The sequence below is a fragment of the Cherax quadricarinatus genome, unplaced genomic scaffold, assembly GCF_038502225.1.
Source record: "Cherax quadricarinatus isolate ZL_2023a unplaced genomic scaffold, ASM3850222v1 Contig1435, whole genome shotgun sequence".
NCBI lineage: Eukaryota > Metazoa > Arthropoda > Malacostraca > Decapoda > Parastacidae > Cherax > Cherax quadricarinatus.
Window position 1 is genome coordinate 57,386 of NW_027196461.1, and position 23,438 is coordinate 80,823.

General features: G+C 39.2%; 1 protein-coding gene across 1 annotated transcript; it reads left to right on the top strand.

The window, feature by feature from the left end:
- Nucleotides 1–260: 260 nt before the first annotated feature.
- LOC138851658 (replication protein A 70 kDa DNA-binding subunit-like) lies at nt 261–13,374 on the top strand. The gene is made up of 4 exons (XM_070081008.1): nt 261–420; nt 4,704–4,816; nt 11,862–11,996; nt 12,773–13,374. The coding sequence occupies exons 1-4, from the start codon at nt 360–362 to the stop codon at nt 12,929–12,931; spliced, it is 468 nt and encodes a 155-aa protein (XP_069937109.1). The 5' UTR covers nt 261–359; the 3' UTR covers nt 12,932–13,374.
- The last annotated feature ends 10,064 nt before the right edge of the window (nt 13,375–23,438 follow it).

A 23,438-nucleotide genomic window follows, 5' to 3' on the forward strand; every position in this document is an offset into this window, starting at 1 on the left:
AGTCTGATTGAAAATGCTGGGCAGGTGTTAATATTCATAGCAGCAGAGCACCAAATCTCCAGCCTACTAATGATGGTGTGGATTTATATGGGTGAGTTACTTCCAGAGATTGTGATTCTTTGCCAGAAAAGATTAAAAAATAATGAATGCAAAAAGTCAAATGACTAAATGTTTATTTTTCTTTTAACTTTGTTTCCTAATAAAGCTTATTGTTTGTTTTATTATTGTTTTACAAAAAAAAAATTTTTAAGGCAGTTTTTTTTGTTTTTTTATAAACTGTAAAGTAGTATTTTAAACCCTTCATTCATGCCTCTGTATTTCAGATTACACCCTGCCATGAAGTAACAGCAATCCCAGCCATGCAGTTTAACTTTGTTCCACTTGATCAACTGGAGAGTTTAGAGAAAGATCATATTTTAGGTGAGTTTTTTTCCATATATCATTACAAGAAATATTGGATTGATTAATCTGATGTTAGAAACACTTACATTGTTGCACTTAGTTTTGAGATCTGATACTACAGTATCTCCTATTACCCTTTCGTAAGTGTACTTGCCTATACAGTAGGGCACCACTTGTATGGTAGGTTAGGCTCCAAGCTACCTCCGGAAAGTGGACATCGCCGGAGAGCAGAACGCCATTTTTTCCACTTAGAAATGCATATAAATGCCAGAAAACAAGTTTACACTAATGTATATTAAGTTAACTATAGAACGAGGCATTAAAAACAGTAAAAAGTAAAATACTCACACAGTACACTCATTACTTACCTTAAAATATTTGTATTCTTAATGTAGGGTGAGAGGTGAGTAGTAGTGTAAGAAGTCAGGTGTGGGAGGTATGGTAGCCAGCCAGGCCACCCCACCCACACGTAATATACTACAACATTTAAAGCACCCCAGAGTAATCAGATGCAAATACAGTACATTCATTACTTACCTTAAAATATTGTAGTCTTAATGTAGGAAGAGAAGTGAGTAGTATTCATTTGTAGGAAGTCTGGTATAGGAGGTATGGTAGCCAGCCAGGGCAGGCCATCCCTCCCACATGTAATATATACAGCCTCACCTCACTTAGCGACATACTCGTTTACTGATGCCTTGAATTCAAGACGGGCTCTCTGACCAGTATGCCCAAATAATGTATATTAGAGCTAATTTCCTGTATTATGTTTATTACAGTATACAGTACACTACTGTGTAAACATTTTAAAATATACCTGAAATGTTATAATTGGTGCAAAGGTGGCATTAAAATGATATCAAAGATGGTTGACACAAACCCACTGCTATTATAGTATGCTCCTCACTTAGCGACGAATTTGTTTAGCGACGTGGTCTTAGGAACAGAACTCCGTCGTTAAGTGAAGAGAGGTTGTACTATGACATTTAGAGTGCAGTAGAGCGATAAAATGCATATACAGTACACTCATTACTTACTTTAAAACATTTGTAGTCTTAATGTAGGGTGAGAGGTGAGTAAACAAGGTAAAACGAATAAACAAGAGAGAGAGAGAGAGAGAGAGAGAGAGGGAATGAGTAAATGAAAGAGGAGAGAGATGCAGAGAATGTAAACAGAGACAAATGCATCTGGTTATGGTTAATATACGTTCATCTATACCTGACATCTCATATTTGTTACTTTATTCTACTGTGGGGTGAATTTATCATGTTTATATGTTATGTACAGTGTTTATTATATAATTTTGAAAAAAAAATCGTAGATGGATTAATGAAATTTTTTTTTTTTTTCAACAAGTTGGCCGTCTCAAACCGAGGCAGGGTGACCCAAAAAGAAAGAAAATCCCCAAAAAGAAAATACTTTTATCATCATTCAACACTTTCACCTCACTCACACATAATCACTGTTTTTGCAGAGGTGCTCAGAACACAATAGTTTAGAAGCATATATGTGTAAAGATACACAACTTATCCCTCCAAACTTCTAATATCTCGAACCCCTCCTTTAGAGTGCAGGCATTGCACTTCCCATTTCCAGGATACAAGTCTGGCTATATAAAAATAACCGATTTCCCTGAATTTTTTTTTTTTTCAACAAGTTGGCAGTCTCCCACCGAGGCAGGGTGACCCAAAAAAGAAAGAAAATCCCCAAAAAGAAAATGCTTTCATCATCATTCAACACTTTCACCACACTCACACATAATCACTGTTTTTGCAGAGGTGCTCAGAATACAACAGTTTAGAAGCATATACGTATAAAGATACACAACATATCCCTCCAAACTGCCAATATCCCAAACCCCTCCTTTAAAGTTCAGGCATTGTACTTCCCATTTCCAGGACTCAAGTCCGACTATATGAAAATAACCGGTTTCCCTGAATCCCTTCACTAAATATTACCCTGCTCACACCCCAACAGATCGTCAGGTCCCAAAAACCATTCGTCTCCATTCACTCCTATCTAACACGCTCACGCACGATTGCTGGAAGTCCAAGCCCCTTGCCCACAAAACCTCCTTTACCTCCTCTCTCCAACCCTTTCGAGGACAGCCCCTACCCCGCCTTCCTTCCCCTATATAAATGGAAAACAGGAATAAATAAAGGGGTTGTAAATAGCGTGCTGAAAATTTCCAGCCAAGACAGGACTTGCAGCAATGGTTTCAAGTTGGAAAAAATCAGATTCAGAAAGGATATAGGAAAGCACTGGTTTGGTAATAGAGTTGTGGATGAGTGGAACAAACTCCCGAGTACAGTTATTGAGGCTAAAATGTTGTGTTCTTTTAAAAATAGGTTAGATAAATACATGAGTGGGTGTGGGTGGGCGTGAGTTGGACCTGACTAGCTTGTGCTGCTGGGTCTGGTGCAGTGTTCCATCCTTGAGTGGAGATGATCAGACTGGATGGGCCATTGGGCTAATCCCGGTGGGGGGGGGGTAATTGGTCTAATCCGTGGTGGGGGACATGGACCTGCTCCGCATGGGTCAGTAGGCCTGTTGCAGTGTTCCTTCTTTTTTATGTTCTTATATATTATCCTGTACCTCTCTCTCCTCCACTCCAATGTACCTCTTAATCTCCAAGCTAAAAATTCTTTGAATGATGGTGAAAGTGTTTTTGTCTTTAGGGTCACCCTGCCTCATTGGGAGATGGCTGACATGTTTAGAAACAAAAAAAAAAAACTCAAACATGACATCACTGCCTACAGCCTCCTCCTCGCTGCAACATTTGCAACCTGTGCCTCAAACCCGTATAAGAGTGTTGGTACCACTATATCCTCATGTATTTCCCTTTTTGTCTCGATGGATATTTTGTACGTGAAGCAAATTTAAACTTGAATAAGGGGTGTATGTGTGTTGTCTGGAGCCTGAATGAGTGATTATTCTGAGAGCTGATTTTTGCTGAGTAACAACTGGTTAAAGGTGATTAGCTGTTGTTGCCTCATACACAGATAGCATAGGTGAGGTTTGGATAGATAAATGAATAGTACAAAGTGAACATGGATGCTTGGGGAACATAATAGTGCACTTTTGAGAAAATGCCCAATGTTTTGGAGAGATTTTTGAAAATGTTCTGTTTGTTTAATTTTAGTTTGCTGTCCAGGTGTATTCCCAAGAATTTACCCTTGACCTTCCTGTCGATTGGTGTATGTGTATGTGAAGCAAATCTTTGTTCATATGAACATTTTTAGTTTTCTTCCTAAACTTTATATAGGTCCTGTAAATATTTAGAGCAAGATTGTTATTTATGATTCAAGTACATATTTTTGCATTTTTGGCATTTACAGTGTTGTTGAGTTTGGCCGGATAGGCATTCAAAGTAAAAAAAAAAAAAACTGTGTCATCTGCAAACATAATTGTTTTCAGTACCTGTGAAGCATTAGGAAGTTCATTGATGTAGATAAGTAGGAGAGGAAGTACAGTGCCTGCACTCTGAAGGAGGGGTGTTAATGTTGCAGTTTAAAAACTGTAGTGTAAAGCACCCTTCTGGCAAGACAGTGATGGAGTGAATGATGGTGAAAGTTTTTCTTTTTCGGGCCACCCTGCCTTGGTGGGAATCGGCCAGTGTGATAATAATAATAAAAAAAAGTAGGAGAGGGCCTAGGGCACTACCTTGTGGAACCTGTATGGTGACCTGGTTTCTGAAGAAGTCACTGATGGTCACTTGTTGATGTCTGTCCCTCAAGTAAGATTTTATGTATGAGAACATGTCCTTTTATTCCATAATGTTTTAGTTTGAGTAGCAAATTCAATAGGTAAAAAATAACCAAGAAAATGAGTAGCAAATTCAATAGGTAAAAAATAACCAAGAAAAAATATTCAGGTCAGCCATTAGCCATAATACCACCTTTGTAAGTAGTTATGCTGTCAGAAGAGCCAGTCACTTGTTCACACGTAATTAATTGGTTCTATAGTACCTGCATCGTAAATATGGAGCATCTCAAGTTGGAATGTTGTTAGTTCAGGGGCCTACTTTACAGTATATATATATATCAGGTGTGAAATTACTGTTCTGAGAAAACACATTAAAGTCCATTACCTATGTTAAGATGCAGTAAAAATGTAGTTTGCTTACTCCTGGGCACTGTCAACAAACATTGTGTTTATTGGAACGTTAAAACACTTATTAAATCTGTGATTAGGAAATTACTTGAGATTTGAGTTTAAAAATTTGGGTATCAACCCATGTGAATATGTATGTATAGTACATTTTTAATATTGAAAATAATAAGTGTTCTTTTATTTTTCAGATGTTATTGGTGTGTGCAAGGAAACCCTTGATATTAGTACTGTTCAGCAAAAATCAAGTGGCCGTGAGCTAAAGAAAAGAGATATACAAATTGTAGATGATACAAATAGAGAAGTAAGTTATAAACTAACAGTTGCTCTTATAAATTTAAGAGACTTGTGTTTTTTCTTACAATTATGATGAAATTATTGTATGTTTGGGAGTAGTATGCTACAATTCGGTAATTAAGATAATTGCTTTTCATTTTTATTACTGCTGTAGCAAGACATTCTTTTATTTTATTTCCTAATTATTTTAGACATAAGGTCATATCATTACAGAGCATATTGGTGATTGAGTAGTAAAAATTTTTATTTATGCTGTAATATACAAGTTATATTACAGCATCTTAGATAAGAGTGAGTGGATGAGAGTGTTTTTGACTTGATGTGCTGTTGGAGTGTAAGAAAGATCAAATTTATGAAGGGGTTCAGGGAACCTGGTTAGCTAGATTTGAGTCCTGGAAGAGGACTCTGAAGGAAGGATGAGAATATTGCAATTTGGAGGGACATCTGAACTGTAGTATCTGTGCACCTTTGGCTAGACAGGGATTTTGTTAGTGATGGTGAAATCATTTCATCTTTTTTTCGGATTGCCCTGCCTTGGTGGGAGATAATTAGCATTAAAAAAAAATTATAGCTTGGGAACATGCTATAGTGCAAGATAACATTAATGGATTCAGGGAAATTGATACACTGAACTCCAGTCCTGGAGGTGAAAAGTAAGGTGCCTACCCTTTGAAGGAGTGGTGAGGATGTTGCGGTTTGAAGAGTCGTTTAAATTGTGATGTTTGTAGCAAGATAACCAGAAGATTTTACCAACAAAGGCAGGTAACCCAACTAAGGAAAACACATTCACTGTCAATCATATCTTATTTGACTTGTCAAAAGTGCATGAAGAGTAATAGTCCGCCCATTGATCGACTACATCAGAGTGCATAGATATTGTCCTGCTCACACTCCAACAACTTGACAAAAAAAAATCTCTTATCCACTGTTCTAATACACTGATGCAATCTTACTCTGGTAGATGCTTAAGCTAATGTGTAACAACCTCTCTTACCCTTGCTGTGTAGTGCTGAATGATCAACACAAGTTGATCATCTTACACCCTCACGGAATGTTTACCACACACAACATTCGTCCCAGAATTTTACACCTTGGTCAACCTATCTTGGTACATTCTTCTAAATTAACCATGTCATCTCAATAATGTCTCCTCTGCTCCCTGAGTAGTTTCCATCATTCTGTCTCATTGTACTCTTAATTTTCCTCACTCCTTATTCTCTGCATAATGTTCACATCACAAGTTCACCTCAAACAATATCTCGACTGCCTTATTGCAACATTCAAAAGACCAAGCCTTGTTTCCATATTGTGTTAGCACCATATTATTCTGAGACACTACCTATTGTGCATCTGTTGGCAAAGTGTCCACATACTCGACACTCCAGGTACCTTCTTTCCCTCGTCCATTCTGTTATTCACTTTTTTGTTTTTTTAATTGGGTTGTCTGGTGTAACTTCCACTTTTTTTTTAAGCCCCGGCCATCTCTTACCAAGGTAGGGTAGCCCTAAAAGAGAGAGACGATTCAGTCATTCATTCATTGGCTGTTGTGCCAGAAGTGCACAAACATCACAATTCAAATGACCCTCTGAACTGCACTACTGCTCCTCCTTTAGAATATAAGCATTCAAGTGTAAAACAGAAACCTGTTAATTATTTTACATTGGCAGGACTGCTTGCCCCCTCTCATCTCATGAGCACATGAAATAACAAGTATATAAATCTTTATACTGCTTCTGACACCCAGTGTATGGTACTCAGACGATTGTGTAGGTATACATATGTATATATATACAGCCATCTGTTTTGTTTTCTAATTTCTTAACAGGTCTTCATCTTAGTGTTTCCTTTAAATTCTGTTTGGAAATGAATTAGGATCCTTCCTTTGTAAGCATTTGTTATAACCCATTCTCCTGTATCAGTTACTCAAAAGACAAAGAATGAAATCTACTTTTAAATCTAAACATGTACTATCCTTGTTCCTCTACAATGCTGCTTTCGTTCCTATAACTTCCAGTAATACATCTACTATGCACTTTATCCAGCCTAGCCCCCATCCCCCTTTAACACTTCGGTTGTCTCCCACCGAGGCAGGATGACACAAAAAGAAAGAAAATCCCAAAAAAGAAAATACTTTCATCATCATTCAACACTTTCACCTCACTCATACATAATCACTGTCTTTGCAGAGGCGCTCAGATACGACAGTTCAGAAGTCCCTCCAAACTGCCAATATTCCAAACCACTCCTTTAAAGTACAGGCATTGTACTTCCCACCTCCAGGACCCAAGTCCGGCTAACCAGTTTATTTGAAACTCTTCACAAAATATTACCCTACTCACACTCCAACAGCTTGTCAGGTCCCAAAAACCATTCGTCTCTATTCATTCTTATCTAACATGCTTGCTAAAAGTCCAAGCCCCTTGCCCACAAAACATCCCCCTCCCTCTAACTTTTTCGAGGATGACCCTCTACCCTGCCTTCCTCTACAGATTTATACGCTCTCCAAGAAATTCTACTTTGTTGCATTCTCTCTAAATGACCGAACCACCTCAACAACCCCTCTTCAGCCCTCTGACTAATACTCTTAGTAACTGCACACCTCATAATTTTCACACTACGAATTCTCTGCATAATATTTACATCGCACATTGTCCTTAGATACGACATCTGCACTGCCTCCAGCCGTCACCTCCCTGCAGCATATAAAACCAAAGCTTCACACCCATATAAGTGTTGGTACCACTATACTTTCGTACATTCCCTTCTTTGCCTCCGCAAATAACGTTTTTTGTCTCCACAAATACCTCAACGCACCACTCGCCTTTTTTCCTTCATCAATTCTATGGTTAGCCTCATCCTTCATAAACCCATCCGCTGACAAGTCAACTCCCAAATATCTGAAAACATTCACTTCTTCCATACTCCCTCTCTTCAATGTGATATCCAATTTTTCTTTATCTAAATCATTTGATACCATCATCACCTTACTCTTATCTGTGTTCACTTTCAACTTCTACCTTTACACACCCTTCCAAACTTGTCCACAAACCTTTGCAACTTTTCTTTAGACTTGTTCCACAGTAATTCTTTCATCCCCTTTTGTCTAATACAAAGGACTATACGTGCTCTGCCACTCCGTAGATACCTTACCTTCTTTTATGCACATGTTAAATATATCAATGGTTCTAAAACCATTTCCCCACCTGCTTTCAGCATCTGCCTGGCTACTTTATTTTTTTAATGTGCCTCACCTCTGGTGCCTCTTTACTCTTAAGAGAAACTATTTCTCTCTCTCTGCATGAAATTTCTACTTCCCTTTCATCAACAACATTCAGTAACCTCAAAATATTCTCTCCCTCTATTCAGTACCTCCTCATCCCCTCCTAATGCATATTCTCTTTCATTTGTAATTGCCAAGTTTCTGCACTCCTTACTCTCATGACTTGTTAATTTTGATCCAACACTTTGACAGCTAGATTTGCTGATAAAAACTTCCCCATTTTCTCATTTACTCTCCTTTGAAGGTACAGTAATTAGTTTAATTTTTCTTTTAACACACCCTTGTTTGTGAGGATCCAAGAATATCTAATTTCAAGTCTGAATTTATCTTGCCTACCTTGTTAGATGATAACCGTGTAAATCCTTCAGAGTACTCATCACTATAGTATTCTTCAGTCTTTGTTTTATTGAATGTCTAAAGTAATATTTATTTCTTTTTCACCAAAAACTGCTTAGCATGGTGATCAAACATAAAATAAGGGCATTGGCTTAGCTAGACATGTTCAACTCTTCTTGTATTTTATTAATGTTATTTTGATGCCTTGAACCCAAAACACACCAATCACAAAATGACAGCACATTCAAAATGTGCCTGTGAAAAGGAATTCATAACAAGACAAAGATCATGACAGCCAGGAAGATGACGGGAGTGGGTATTGAGAACTTTCAAAACAAGGGAAATAATGCCGATGGTGACACTCTTCAAATCACTAGTGCTCCCTCACTTAGAATATTGCTCAGTGCTGATGGCCCCATTCAAAGCAGGAGAAATATCAGAGCTGGAATAAATAGTGTGTGTTTATGGCTCACATTGAGCCAGTAAAGCACCTAAACTACTGGGAATGCCTTCAAGTCTTGAACATGTATTCATTGGAGAGGAGGAGAGAGAGAGATACATGATAATATATGTGTACCTGGAAAGTACTCTAGGGCCTGGTCCCAAATCTGCACACTGCCATAACATACTGGAGTGAGAGATATAGAAGGAAATGTAAAATAAACCCAGTGAGGAACAGGGGTGTGGTGGGGACAATAAGGGAACACTGTATCAACATCCGGGGTCCCAGATTATTCAACATCTTACCAGAAGGTATCAGGAACACGGCTGGAACAAGTGTAGAAGCCTTCAAGAGGAAACTGGACAAGTATCTTCACCTCTGGTGCCTCTCCAGGTGCCAGATCAACCAAGCTGTGATGGATATGTAGGGCAGCTGGCTTCCAGCAGCAACAACCTGGTTGACCAGGCAAACACCAGACGAGTCTGGCCCTTGGCTGGGCTCAGAGAGTAGATAAACTCTCGAAACTCTTCAAAGGTATATCAAAGGTCATTACATGATAAACAGTGTATCGTGTGGTCATAAATCGGCATGGTAAACTGTTGGATGCTTGGACATCTAACAGGCTTGTGTAAGTAGTGGGGTACCTATAGTATGGCAGGTATGGTATGCACCCTGGGCACCACGGAGCAGGTTCTATTAGACAACCCATCCTCGGATAGTGAAAAAATTTTCTTCTGATGGATGATCAGTCTTTGATTATCATGGGTGAGAAGCACTAGGATGGCTAGATTGTTTAACCACTTGTATGATTTTTTTTTTTCAAACGCCGGCAATTTCCCACCGAGGCAGGTAAAAATACAGGGGCTGGGAGCTACTTGATTACATACCTCACAGTACCACTGCTCAGTGCCACCTGGCAGTAAGACCATTTTCCTGCATAAACTAGGGAGGTAGTCTAGTATTTTGTGCAAAATCTGTGAAGTTTCTTATTTAAAATGCCATTTCCTTATTGTGTAAGAAGGCCATGAAAAGTTTCTTCACAAGAAGGAAAGTGGAGCTGAAGGACAGAAGAGATGAAAGTTGAAGGTGGAGGATGCCAAGAAGTCGAGCAAGTTCTTCATGCCCTTCTTTGAAAAGCCCGGAACAAGTTGTTCGACACATTCCATGGAGTCTCCTGCACCAGCTACACATTTTTTAGAATCTGAATTGTCACATTCAGTTGCATTTGTGTCCTTTTACTTTACATAATAGACAATGAAAGAGAGACCAGTAAAACAAGGAGTGATATGAGGCAGCTGTTTAATGGCATGTTGAGCTACATTTTTCTGACTTTACTAGGATTTTGGAGCAAAGTACTATTTGCATTGACCATATTTGGAAGGGGCTGCAGGATCCTAGCATGAACTTCCATGATGCTGCCCTGGATTTGAAAGCCCTCCAAAGTCATTTTGATGATGAAAGATGAGTGTTGGTCAGTGAGTCACTTGAAGGAGGATTCAGTCTGTCAAGAATGGAATATTGAAGTTAAAAGACGTCAGAGACCAAAGAAATGAATGGCTGATGAGAACTGGAGGGAAACTGGGTTAACAGCCAAGGAGGAAAGAGTCATGAAGGGAACACTCGACCGTCTTCACAGAGAAATGGAAGAAGGGTTCACTCATTTGTGATTCCTTCTCGATGTTGAGGGAACTAAAGAAGAAGTGCGAAAATTTGGGCAAATTGTACAGCTCCAAACTGATGCTGATGGACAACAGCTACTTGATGAAATTTTGGATTGCAGAATGTTGTTATCAAGTTGGGCCAACATGAAAATACCAAGACATGAATAGCTTCTTGAGTTTGTTGTTCAGTATGGAGATGAGAGCGTCTTCCCCAATCTTCGGATTGCTGTTCAGATAATGGAATATTGAAGTCACTTTGTCACTTTGAGTTTCCATCGTCAACTGTGCGAGATCATTCAGCAAGTTAAAACTAATACTTTTGTATTTTGAGAACCTTCATGGGTCAAAGCAGACTCGGTGATCTTGTTCTGCTGAGTGTAGATAGAGAAGAAACTGAAAAAACTGAATTTGAGCACATCATAGACTAATTTGCATCAGTGAAAGTGAAGGTGCAGTTGTAATTTTCATGTAGTGCCATAATTTGTTAATTAAAAAATTAATGCGCTTGACTTGTGTTTTTGTGCTGATTTTATGGTGAAGTTATCTAGAAGATGGGTGTCAGATGTTTGGATGGGGTGCAGTTTCAGTGCTTGCCATAGTTGCTATTTTCCATAGATATTCCTCTGTGTGTAAGTGTGTTAGAAGCAAGTGTAGGCAAGTGGTATTTATGATTTGATGTGCTATGCAGGGTAACATTTATGAATGGATTTAGGGAAACTGGTAAGCCAGACTTAGAATCCTGGAGGCAGGAAGTACAGTGCCTTCATACTGGAGGGGTGGGAATGTTTTGGCTTGGAGGGTCAACTGAATTATGATATCAGCACATCTCTGGCAAGATAATGAATGACAGTGAAAGTGTTTTCCTCTTTGTCAGAATTGAGTGGCATGTTCATATAGTCGGACTTGAGTCCTGGAAATGGGAAGTACAATGCCTGCACTTTAAAGGAGTGGTTTGGGATATTGCCAGTTTGGAGGGATATGTTGTGTATCTTTATACGTATATGCTTCTAAGCTGTTGTATTCTGAGCACCTCTGCAAAAGCAGTGATAATGTGTGAGTGTGGTGAAAGTGTTGAATGATGATGAAAGTATTTTCTTTTTGGGGATTTTCTTCCTTTTTTGGGTCACCCTGCCTCGGTGGGAGACAACCGACTTGTTGAAAAAAAAAAAAAAGTTTAAAAAAAAAAAATTCAAGTATTAGGTGAACTGGAGAAAATTGAGGGTGTTTCCTTAATCATCATCAGAACTAATAATAATGGTGTATAATTAGAAATTTCAATATATACCATAATACCTAACCTTTTTGTTTAGTAAACAATGTTTTCCTTATGCAGGTACGTGTGACATTATGGGGAACCACAGCAGAAAACTTTGATGGTTCTCAACAGCCTGTTTTAGCTATAAAGGGAGCCAAATTATCAGATTTCAATGGACGTTCTCTGTCACTGTTATCTTCATCCTCATTTCAGGTACTAAAGGGTTTCTTTATTTTTTATTCCTTGAGTATATAATATTAATTGTTGTTTCATCTTCCAGGCAGCATTCCAGATTTTTGTCATTTTCCTGGAAAGTAGGAAGGGGTTATTACCTGGACCTTAGCAATGAGAGTGGCTACTCTCACCGCTGGGCAACGGCGACCAGCGGTGAGAGTAGCCACTGATTTCTGATCACTTTATTGGGTAGTTGAAATAGGTAAATGGGCAGTTTCTTGTACTTAATTGATAGAATTGAAGGAATACTAGTGAAATAGCTATGAGTTTGATCGAATGGAATTGGCCTAAGATAGGACTCAAAATGAGCGAAATTACTGATGCGTAAATATTGCTGAGACCGCTAACTTTGTGAGAGCATAATTCCGTAAGTTTTCTGTCAAATTTCCTACTTCTGGTTTCATTACATCGGGAAAAGATTCTCATTTAATTTTTTTTTTTTTTAATTCTTGGACCCTAAAAATAATTCTCAGATCAGGGGTCTGGATCCTGAAAGGGTTTCAGGTGTTAGCACTCTGTACAAGAACATCAGAGGTTGTTTTAAAACTTGAACAAAGTCTGCAGGACAATAGGATAACTGGTGAGGTGGGAAGTAAACTACTTCCCTCCTCCCCCCCATTCCCTGTTCTCCTTGAATTTCTTTAATTTGTTAACAGAAGCGCATTTTGGAGAGTTTTTAATTTTCAAGAGGTTTCTATATATATTGGATGAAAGTTGTTTTAAATACTAAACTAAAATAAAATATTATCTTGCAGATTAACCCTGATATTAGGGAAGCCCATAAGCTGAAGGGATGGTTTGACAATGGTGGCAATTCTGCAAACACTATTAATCTTTCCAACCAAAGAGGTGGTGGTAGTGGAGGTACTGTAACTATATATTTGTTGCTGTTATTTACCCTTTGTTCAGTGTAGTTATTAGCTTTACCTTTATTATACACCCCATATATTTTATCGCATTCCGGCACATAATGATGCAAGGTGTGACAATTGTTCATCTGGCAAAGTATACCTTTTGTTTGGTCTGTATCTGGTGGTGGTGATTTAACTTCCCAGAGATACTGATAACCATATCATACTTATGTTTGGCTTCTGACACAAGCATGCCATGATTGATACTCTTTAAGAGCATTATACACAACCCACACACAGGAGAGAGGAAGAGATGACATTTTGGTCCAACTTGGACTCAAAAGCTGTGTCATAAGCAGAAAGCAACTGTGACATCTCTCACTTTGTATTAGATTTTTCTTATTTTAATCCCACACCTCTCCCTAATTTCAGCTACTTTCCCTACAAGGCATAATACATGATATTATATCACTTGCAAAAAGAAACCAATAATGATATTCCCATTTATCCTAAATGGCCATTAACATAGTTTTTCTATTTGAAAAGTCTCCTGTCATATTATATATAATGGACCAAATGTTGAAGGGTTTGCAATTCCCATAGCTGGAAAAAGATTTTTATGTGCATTTGTTTTAGATTATTTTGTATTTTTTTTATTATCACACTGGCCGATTCCCACCAAGGCAGGGTGGCCCGAAAAAGAAAAACTTTCACCATCATTCACTCCATCACTGTCTTGCCAGAAGGGTGCTTTACACTACAGTTTTTAAACTGCAACATTAACACCCCTCCTTCAGAGTGCAGGCACTGTACTTCCCATCTCCAGGACTCAAGTCCGGCCTGCCGGTTTCCCTGAACCCCTTCATAAATGTTACTTTGCTCACACTCCAACAGCACGTCAAGTATTAAAAACCATTTGTCTCCATTCACTCCTATCAAACACGCTCACGCATGCCTGCTGGAAGTCCAAGCCCCTCGCACACAAAACCTCCTTTACCCCCTCCCTCCAACCTTTCCTAGGCCGACCCCTACCCCGCCTTCCTTCCACTACAGACTGATACACTCTTGAAGTCATTCTGTTTCGCTCCATTCTCTCTACATGTCCGAACCACCTCAACAACCCTTCCTCAGCCCTCTGGACAACAGTTTTGGTAATCCCGCACCTCCTCCTAACTTCCAAACTACGAATTCTCTGCATTATATTCACACCACACATTGCCCTCAGACATGACATCTCCACTGCCTCCAGCCTTCTCCTCGCTGCAACATTCATCACCCATGCTTCACACCCATATAAGAGCGTTGGTAAAACTATACTCTCATACATTCCCCTCTTTGCCTCCAAGGACAAAGTTCTTTGTCTCCACAGACTCCTAAGTGCACCACTCACCCTTTTCCCCTCATCAATTCTATGATTCACCTCATCTTTCATAGACCCATCCGCTGACACGTCCACTCCCAAATATCTGAATACATTCACCTCCTCCATACTCTCTCCCTCCAATCTGATATCCAATCTTTCATCACCTAATCTTTTTGTTATCCTCATAACCTTACTCTTTCCTGTATTCACTTTAATTTTCTTCTTTTGCACACCCTACCAAATTCATCCACCAATCTCTGCAACTTCTCTTCAGAATCTCCCAAGAGCACAGTGTCATCAGCAAAGAGCAACTGTGACAACTCCCACTTTGTGTGTGATTCTTTATCTTTTAACTCCACGCCTCTTGCCAAGACCCTCGCATTTACTTCTCTTACAACCCCATCTATAAATATATTAAACAACCACGGTGACATCACACATCCTTGTCTAAGGCCTACTTTTACTGGGAAATAATTTCCCTCTTTCCTACATACTCTAACTTGAGCCTCACTATCCTCGTAAAAACTCTTCACTGCTTTCAGTAACCTACCTCCTACACCATACACCTGCAACATCTGCCACATTGCCCCCCTATCCACCCTGTCATACGCCTTTTCCAAATCCATAAATGCCACAAAGACCTCTTTAGCCTTATCTAAATACTGTTCACTTATATGTTTCACTGTAAACACCTGGTCCACACACCCCCTACCTTTCCTAAAGCCTCCTTGTTCATCTGCTATCCTATTCTCCGTCTTACTCTTAATTCTTTCAATAATAACTCTACCATACACTTTACCAGGTATACTCAACAGACTTCTTTCTTTCAACACACCGGCCGTATCCCACCGAGGCGGGGTGGCCCAAAAGGAAAAACGAAAGTTTCTCCTTTTACATTTAGTAATATATACAGGAGAAGAGGTTACTAGCCCCTTGCTCCCGGCATTTTAGTCGCCTCTTACAACACGCATGGCTTACGGAGGAAGAATTCTGTTCCACTTCCCCATGGAGATAAGAGGAAATAAACAAGAATAAGAACTAGAAAGAAAATAGAAGAAAACCCAGAGGGGTGTGTATATATGTGCTTGTACATGTATGTGTAGTGTGACCTAAGTGTAAGTAGAAGTAGCAAGACGTACCTGAAATCTTGCATGTTCATGAGACAGAAAAAAGGACACCAGCAATCCTACCATCATGTAAAACAATTACAGGCTTTCGTTTTACACTCACTTGGCAGGACGGTAGTACCTCCCTGGGCGGTTGCTGTCTACCAACCTACTACCTATAACTCAACAGACTTATCCACACATCCCTCTAGGTTTTCTGCTATTTTCTTTCTAGTTCTTGTTCTTGTTTATTTCCTCTTATCTCCATGGGGAAGTGGAACAGAATTCTTCCTCCGTAAGCCATGCGTGTTGTAAGAGGCGACTAAAATGCCAGGAGCAAGGGGCTAGTAACCCCTTCTCCTGTATAAATTACTAAATTTGAAAAGAGAAACTTTTGTTTTTCTTTTTGGGCCACCCTGCCTCGGTGGGTTACGGCCCGTTTGTTGAAAAATAAAATATATATGTAAATATATATTTTATATATATATATATTTATATATATTTTATATATATATATATTTATATATATTTTATATATTTTTTTTTTTTTTTCAACAAGTCGGTCGTCTCCCACCGAGGCAGGGTGACCCAAAAAAAAGAAAGAAAATCCCCAAAAAGAAAATACTTTCATCATCATTCAACACTTTCACCACACTCACACATTATCACTGCTTTTGCAGAGGTGCTCAGAATACAACAGTTTAGAAGCATATACGTATAAAGATACACAACATATCCCTCCAAACTGCCAATATCCCAAACCCCTCCTTTAAAGTGCAGGCATTGTACTTCCCATTTCCAGGACTCAAGTCCGACTATATGAAAATAACCGGTTTCCCTGAATCCCTTCACTAAATATTACCCTGCTCACACTCCAACAGATCGTCAGGTCCCAAGTATCATTCGTCTCCATTCACTCCTATCTAACACGCTCATGCACGCTTGCTGGAAGTCCAAGCCCCTCGCCCACAAAACCTCCTTTACCCCCTCTTTCCAACCCTTTCGAGGACGACCCCTACCCCTCTTTCCTTCCCCTATAGATTTATATGCTTTCCATGTCATTCTACTTTGATCCATTCTCTCTAAATGACCAAACCACCTCAACAACCCCTCTTCTGCCCTCTGACTAATGCTTTTATTAACTCCACACCTTCTCCTAATTTCCACACTCCGAATTTTCTGCATAATATTTACACCACACATTGCCCTTAGACAGGACATCTCCACTGCCTCCAACCGTCTCCTCGCTGCTGCATTTACCACCCAAGCTTCACATCCATATAAGAGTGTTGGTACTACTATACTTTCATACATTCCCTTCTTTGCCTCCATAGATAACGTTTTTTGACTCCACATATACCTCAACGCACCACTCACCTTTTTTCCCTCATCAATTCTATGATTAACCTCATCCTTCATAAATCCATCCGCCGACACGTCAACTCCCAAGTATCTGAAAACATTCACTTCTTCCATACTCCTCCTCCCCAATTTGATATCCAATTTTTCTTTATCTAAATCATTTGATACCCTCATCACCTTACTCTTTTCTATGTTCACTTTCAACTTTCTACCTTTACACACATTCTCAAACTCATCCACTAACCTTTGCAATTTTTCTTTAGAATCTCCCATAAGCACAGTATCATCAGCAAAAAGTAACTGTGTCAATTCCCATTTTGAATTTGATTCCCCATAATTTAATCCCACCCCTCTCCCGAACACCCTAGCATTTACTTCTTTTACAACCCCATCTATAAATATATTAAACAACCATGGTGACATTACACATCCCTGTCTAAGACCTACTTTTACCGGGAAGTATTCTCCCTCTCTTCTACACACCCTAACCTGAGCCTCACTATCCTCATAAAAGCTCTTTACAGCATTTAGTAACTTACCACCTATTCCATATACTTGCAACATCTGCCACATTGCTCCTCTATCCACTCTATCATATGCCTTTTCTAAATCCATAAATGCAATAAAAACTTCCCTACCTTTATCTAAATACTGTTCACATATATGCTTCAATGTAAACACTTGATCTACACATCCCCTACCCACTCTGAAGCCTCCTTGCTCATCCGCAATTCTACATTCTGTCTTACCTCTAATTCTTTCAATTATAACCCTACCGTATACTTTTCCTGGTATACTCAGTAAACTTATTCCTCTATAATTTTTACAATCTCTTTTGTCCCCTTTCCCTTTATATAAAGGGACTATACATGCTCTCCGCCAATCCCTAGGTACCTTCCCCTCTTTCATACATTTATTAAACAAAAGTACCAACCACTCCAACACTATATCCCCCCCTGCTTTTAACATTTCTGTCATGATCCCATCAGTTCCAGCTGCTTTACCCCCTTTCATTCTACGTAATGCCTCACGTACCTCCACCACACTTACATTCTGCTCTTCTTCACTCCTAAAAGATGGTATACCTCCCTGGCCAGTGCATGAAATTACCGCCTCCCTTTCTTCCTCAACATTTAAAAGTTCCTCAAAATATTCTCGCCATCTACCTAATACCTCCCTCTCCCCATCTACTAACTCCCCTACTCTGTTTTTAACTGACAAATCCATACTTTCCCTAGGCTTTCTTAACTTGTTTAACTCACTCCAAAATTTTTTCTTATTTTCATTAAAATTTCTTGACAGTGCCTCTCCCACTCTTTCATCTGCTCTCCTTTTGCACTCTCTCACCACTCTCTTCACCTTTCTTTTACTCTCCATATACTCTGCTCTTCTTATAACACTTCTGCTTTGTAAAAACCTCTCGTAAGCTACCTTTTTCTCTTTTATCACACCCTTTACTTCATCATTCCACCAATCACTCCTCTTTCCTCCTGCCCCCACCCTCCTATAACCACAAACTTCTGCCCCACATTCTAATACTGCATTTTTAAAACTATTCCAACCCTCTTCAACCCCCCCACTACTCATCTTTGCACTAGCCCACCTTTCTGCCAATAGTCGCTTATATCTCGCCCGAACTTCCTCCTCCCTTAGTTTATACACTTTCACCTCCCTCTTACTTGTTGTTGCCACCTTCCTCTTTTCCCATCTACCTCTTACTCTAACTGTAGCTACAACTAAATAATGATCCGATATATCAGTTGCCCCTCTATAAACATGTACATCCTGGAGCCTACCCATCAACCTTTTATCCACCAATACATAATCTAACAAACTACTTTCATTACGTGCTACATCATACCTTGTATATTTATTTATCCTCTTTTTCATAAAATATGTATTACTTATTACCAAATTTCTTTCTACACATAGCTCAATTAAAGGCTCCCCATTTACATTTACCCCTGGCACCCCAAATTTACCTACTACTCCCTCCATAACATTTTTACCCACTTTAGCATTGAAATCCCCAACCACCATTACTCTCACACTTGATTCAAAACTCCCCACGCATTCACTCAACATTTCCCAGAATCTCTCTCTCTCCTCTACACTTCTCTCTTCTCCAGGTGCATACACGCTTACTATAACCCACTTTTCACATCCAATCTTTATTTTACTCCACATAATCCTTGAATTTATACATTTGTAGTCCCTCTTTTCCTGCCATAGCTTATCCTTCAACATTATTGCTACTCCTTCTTTAGCTCTAACTCTATTTGAAACCCCTGACCTAATCCCATTTATTCCTCTCCATTGAAACTCTCCCACCCCCTTCAGCTTTGTTTCACTTAAAGCCAGGACATCCAACCATGGTTGTTTAATATATTTATAGATGGGGTTGTAAAGAAGTAAATGCTAGGGTGTTCGGGAGAGGGGTGGGATTAAATTATGGGGAATCAAATTCAAAATGGGAATTGACACAGTTACTTTTTGCTGATGATACTGTGCTTATGGGAGATTCTAAAGAAAAATTGCAAAGGTTAGTGGATGAGTTTGAGAATGTGTGTAAAGGTAGAAAGTTGAAAGTGAACATAGAAAAGAGTAAGGTGATGAGGGTATCAAATGATTTAGATAAAGAAAAATTGGATATCAAATTGGGGAGGAGGAGTATGGAAGAAGTGAATGTTTTCAGATACTTGGGAGTTGACGTGTCGGCGGATGGATTTATGAAGGATGAGGTTAATCATAGAATTGATGAGGGAAAAAAGGTGAGTGGTGCGTTGAGGTATATGTGGAGTCAAAAAACGTTATCTATGGAGGCAAAGAAGGGAATGTATGAAAGTATAGTAGTACCAACACTCTTATATGGATGTGAAGCTTGGGTGGTAAATGCAGCAGCGAGGAGACGGTTGGAGGCAGTGGAGATGTCCTGTCTAAGGGCAATGTGTGGTGTAAATATTATGCAGAAAATTCGGAGTGTGGAAATTAGGAGAAGGTGTGGAGTTAATAAAAGCATTAGTCAGAGGGCAGAAGAGGGGTTGTTGAGGTGGTTTGGTCATTTAGAGAGAATGGATCAAAGTAGAATGACATGGAAAGCATATAAATCTATAGGGGAAGGAAAGAGGGGTAGGGGTCGTCCTCGAAAGGGTTGGAAAGAGGGGGTAAAGGAGGTTTTGTGGGCGAGGGGCTTGGACTTCCAGCAAGCGTGCATGAGCGTGTTAGATAGGAGTGAATGGAGACGAATGATACTTGGGACCTGACGATCTGTTGGAGTGTGAGCAGGGTAATATTTAGTGAAGGGATTCAGGGAAACCGGTTATTTTCATATAGTCGGACTTGAGTCCTGGAAATGGGAAGTACAATGCCTGCACTTTAAAGGAGGGGTTTGGGATATTGGCAGTTTGGAGGGATATGTTGTGTATCTTTATACGTATATGCTTCTAAACTGTTGTATTCTGAGCACCTCTGCAAAAGCAGTGATAATGTGTGAGTGTGGTGAAAGTGTTGAATGATGATGAAAGTATTTTCTTTTTGGGGATTTTCTTTCTTTTTTGGGTCACCCTGCCTCGGTGGGAGACGGCCGACTTGTTGAAAAAAAAAAAAAAAAAAAATATATATATATATATATATATATATATATATATATATATATATATATATATATATATATATATATATATATATATATATATATATATATATATATATATATATATATATATATATATATATATATATATATATATATATATATATATATATATATATATATATATATATATATATATATATATATATATATATATATATATATATATATATATATATATATATATATATATATATATATATATATATATATATATATATATATATTTTTTTTTTTTTTTTATTATCACACCGGCCGATTCCCACCAAGGCAGGGTGGCCCGAAAAAGAAAAACTTTCACCATCATTCACTCCATCACTGTCTTGCCAGAAGGGTGCTTTACACTACAGTTTTTAAACTGCAACATTAACACCCCTCCTTCAGAGTGCAGGCACTGTACTTCCCATCTCCAGGACTCAAGTCCGGCCTGCCGGTTTCCCTGAATCCCTTCATAAATGTTACTTTGCTCACACTCCAACAGCACGTCAAGTATTAAAAACCATTTGTCTCCATTCACTCCTATCAAACACGCTCACGCATGCCTGCTGGAAGTCCAAGCCCCTCGCACACAAAACCTCCTTTACCCCCTCCCTCCAACCCTTCCTAGGCCGACCCCTACCCCGCCTTCCTTCCACTACAGACTGATACACTCTTGAAGTCATTCTGTTTCGCTCCATTCTCTCTACATGTCCGAACCACCTCAACAACCCTTCCTCAGCCCTCTGGACAACAGTTTTGGTAATCCCGCACCTCCTCCTAACTTCCAAACTACGAATTCTCTGCATTATATTCACACCACACATTGCCCTCAGACATGACATCTCCACTGCCTCCAGCCTTCTCCTCGCTGCAACATTCATCACCCACGCTTCACACCCATATAAGAGCGTTGGTAAAACTATACTCTCATACATTCCCCTCTTTGCCTCCAAGGACAAAGTTCTTTGTCTCCACAGACTCCTAAGTGCACCACTCACTCTTTTTCCCTCATCAATTCTATGATTCACCTCATCTTTCATAGACCCATCCGCTGACACGTCCACTCCCAAATATCTGAATACGTTCACCTCCTCCATACTCTCTCCCTCCAATCTGATATTCAATCTTTCATCACCTAATCTTTTTGTTATCCTCATAACCTTACTCTTTCCTGTATTCACCTTTAATTTTCTTCTTTTGCACACCCTACCAAATTCATCCACCAATCTCTGCAACTTCTCTTCAGAATCTCCCAAGAGCACAGTGTCATCGGCAAAGAGCAGCTGTGACAACTCCCACTTTGTGTGTGATTTTTTTTTTCAACAAGTCGGCCGTCTCCCACCGAGGCAGGGTGACCCAAAAAGAGAAGAAAATCCCCAAAAAGAAAATACTTTCATCATCATTCAACACTTTCACCACACTCGCACATTATCACTGTTTTTGCAGAGGTGCTCAGAATACAACAGTTTAGAAGCATATACGTATTAAGATACACAACATATCCCTTCAAACTGCCAATATCCCAAACCCCTCCTTTAAAGTGCAGGCATTGTACTTCCCATTTCCAGGACTCAAGTCCGACTATTTGAAAATAACCGGTTTCCCTGAATCCCTTCACTAAATATTACCCTGCTCACACTCCAACAGATCGTCATGTCCCAAGTACCATTCGTCTCCATTCACTCCTATCTAACAAGCTCACGCACGCTTGCTGGAAGTCCAAGCCCCTTGCCCACAAAACCTCCTTTACCCCCTCTCTCCAACCCTTTCGAGGACGACCCCTACCCTGCCTTCCTTCCCCTATAGATTTATATGCTTTCCATGTCATTCTACTTTGATCCATTCTCTCTAAATGACCAAACCACCTCAACAACCCCTCTTCTGCCCTCTGACTAATACTTTTATTAACTCCACACCTTCTCCTAATTTCCACACTCCGAATTTTAAGGAAATAAACAAGAACTATTAAGAAAATAGAAGAAAACCCATGTATATGTGGTGTGACCTAAGTGTAAGTAGAAGTAGGAAGACGTACCTGAAATCTTGCATGTTTGTGAGACAGAAAAAAAGACACCAGCAATCTTACCATCATGTAAAACGGTTACAGGTTTCTGTTTTACACTCAGCAGGACGGTAATACCTCCCTGGGTGGTTGCTGTCTACCAACCTACTACCTAGGACTTAAATATTTCTTGCCTTAAATTCTGGTTGCTCATGTATGTAGATAATTTTAAAAGAAGTGGAGAGGGATGGTGCAGTGGTACTGGACCAAGGTGCAGGTCATGGTTATTAAGTGATGGTTGTACTGGAGTACTGAGGTATTGTGTAAGGCATCTTTGATCTGTTTTACCCTACATTACTGTAAACAGCCAGTGGTAAGGCTTTATTACTTGGTCCAAAATCTGTTTCATAGTAGTGCTCCTAGATGTGTCAGGGTCCTCTTCAAAAAAAAAAAAAGTTTTTTCTTATGAAAAGATAGAGAATCTTTTCCTGGTCATAATGACGCCAAAAGTATGAAATTTGATGGAAAACTTACGGAATTATGCTCTCACGAAGTTACCTGTCTTGATGATGTTTACGCATCGGCGATTTTGCCCACTTTGAGCCCTATTTTCGGCCAATTCCAGTGTACTAGTCGACAAAAATCATAACTATTTATCTAGAACTCCATTTTTTCTATTGAATGAGTACAAGAAACCACCCATTTACTGATTTCAACTATCCAATACAGTGGTCAGAATTTAGCAATTTTGCCAATTTCACACAAATTTCAAAAGATGCCAATTTCCAGATAGGGTCCAGAATAAACAAGAAAGACATTCCTGGCACTAAAATAACATTTCCTCTGTTCGTCAGTCACATCCCCATAGGCCCCTCTTATATTTCTTTGGCTTTCCACTTTCAATTTTTTTCTTAGAAAAAATAGAAGATTTACTGTTATGCAGACTGCTGCATTAGTGTAGAAATGGTATAAATAATATCAGCGCACTTGTGAAAGAATATTAGACTTACCAGTTGACATGTATTGGACGCTTGGCATGATTTGTTTACTTTTGAACTTTGGTAAAAATCGAACATTTCTGCTACTTTGAGCTCAATTTCAAGGTA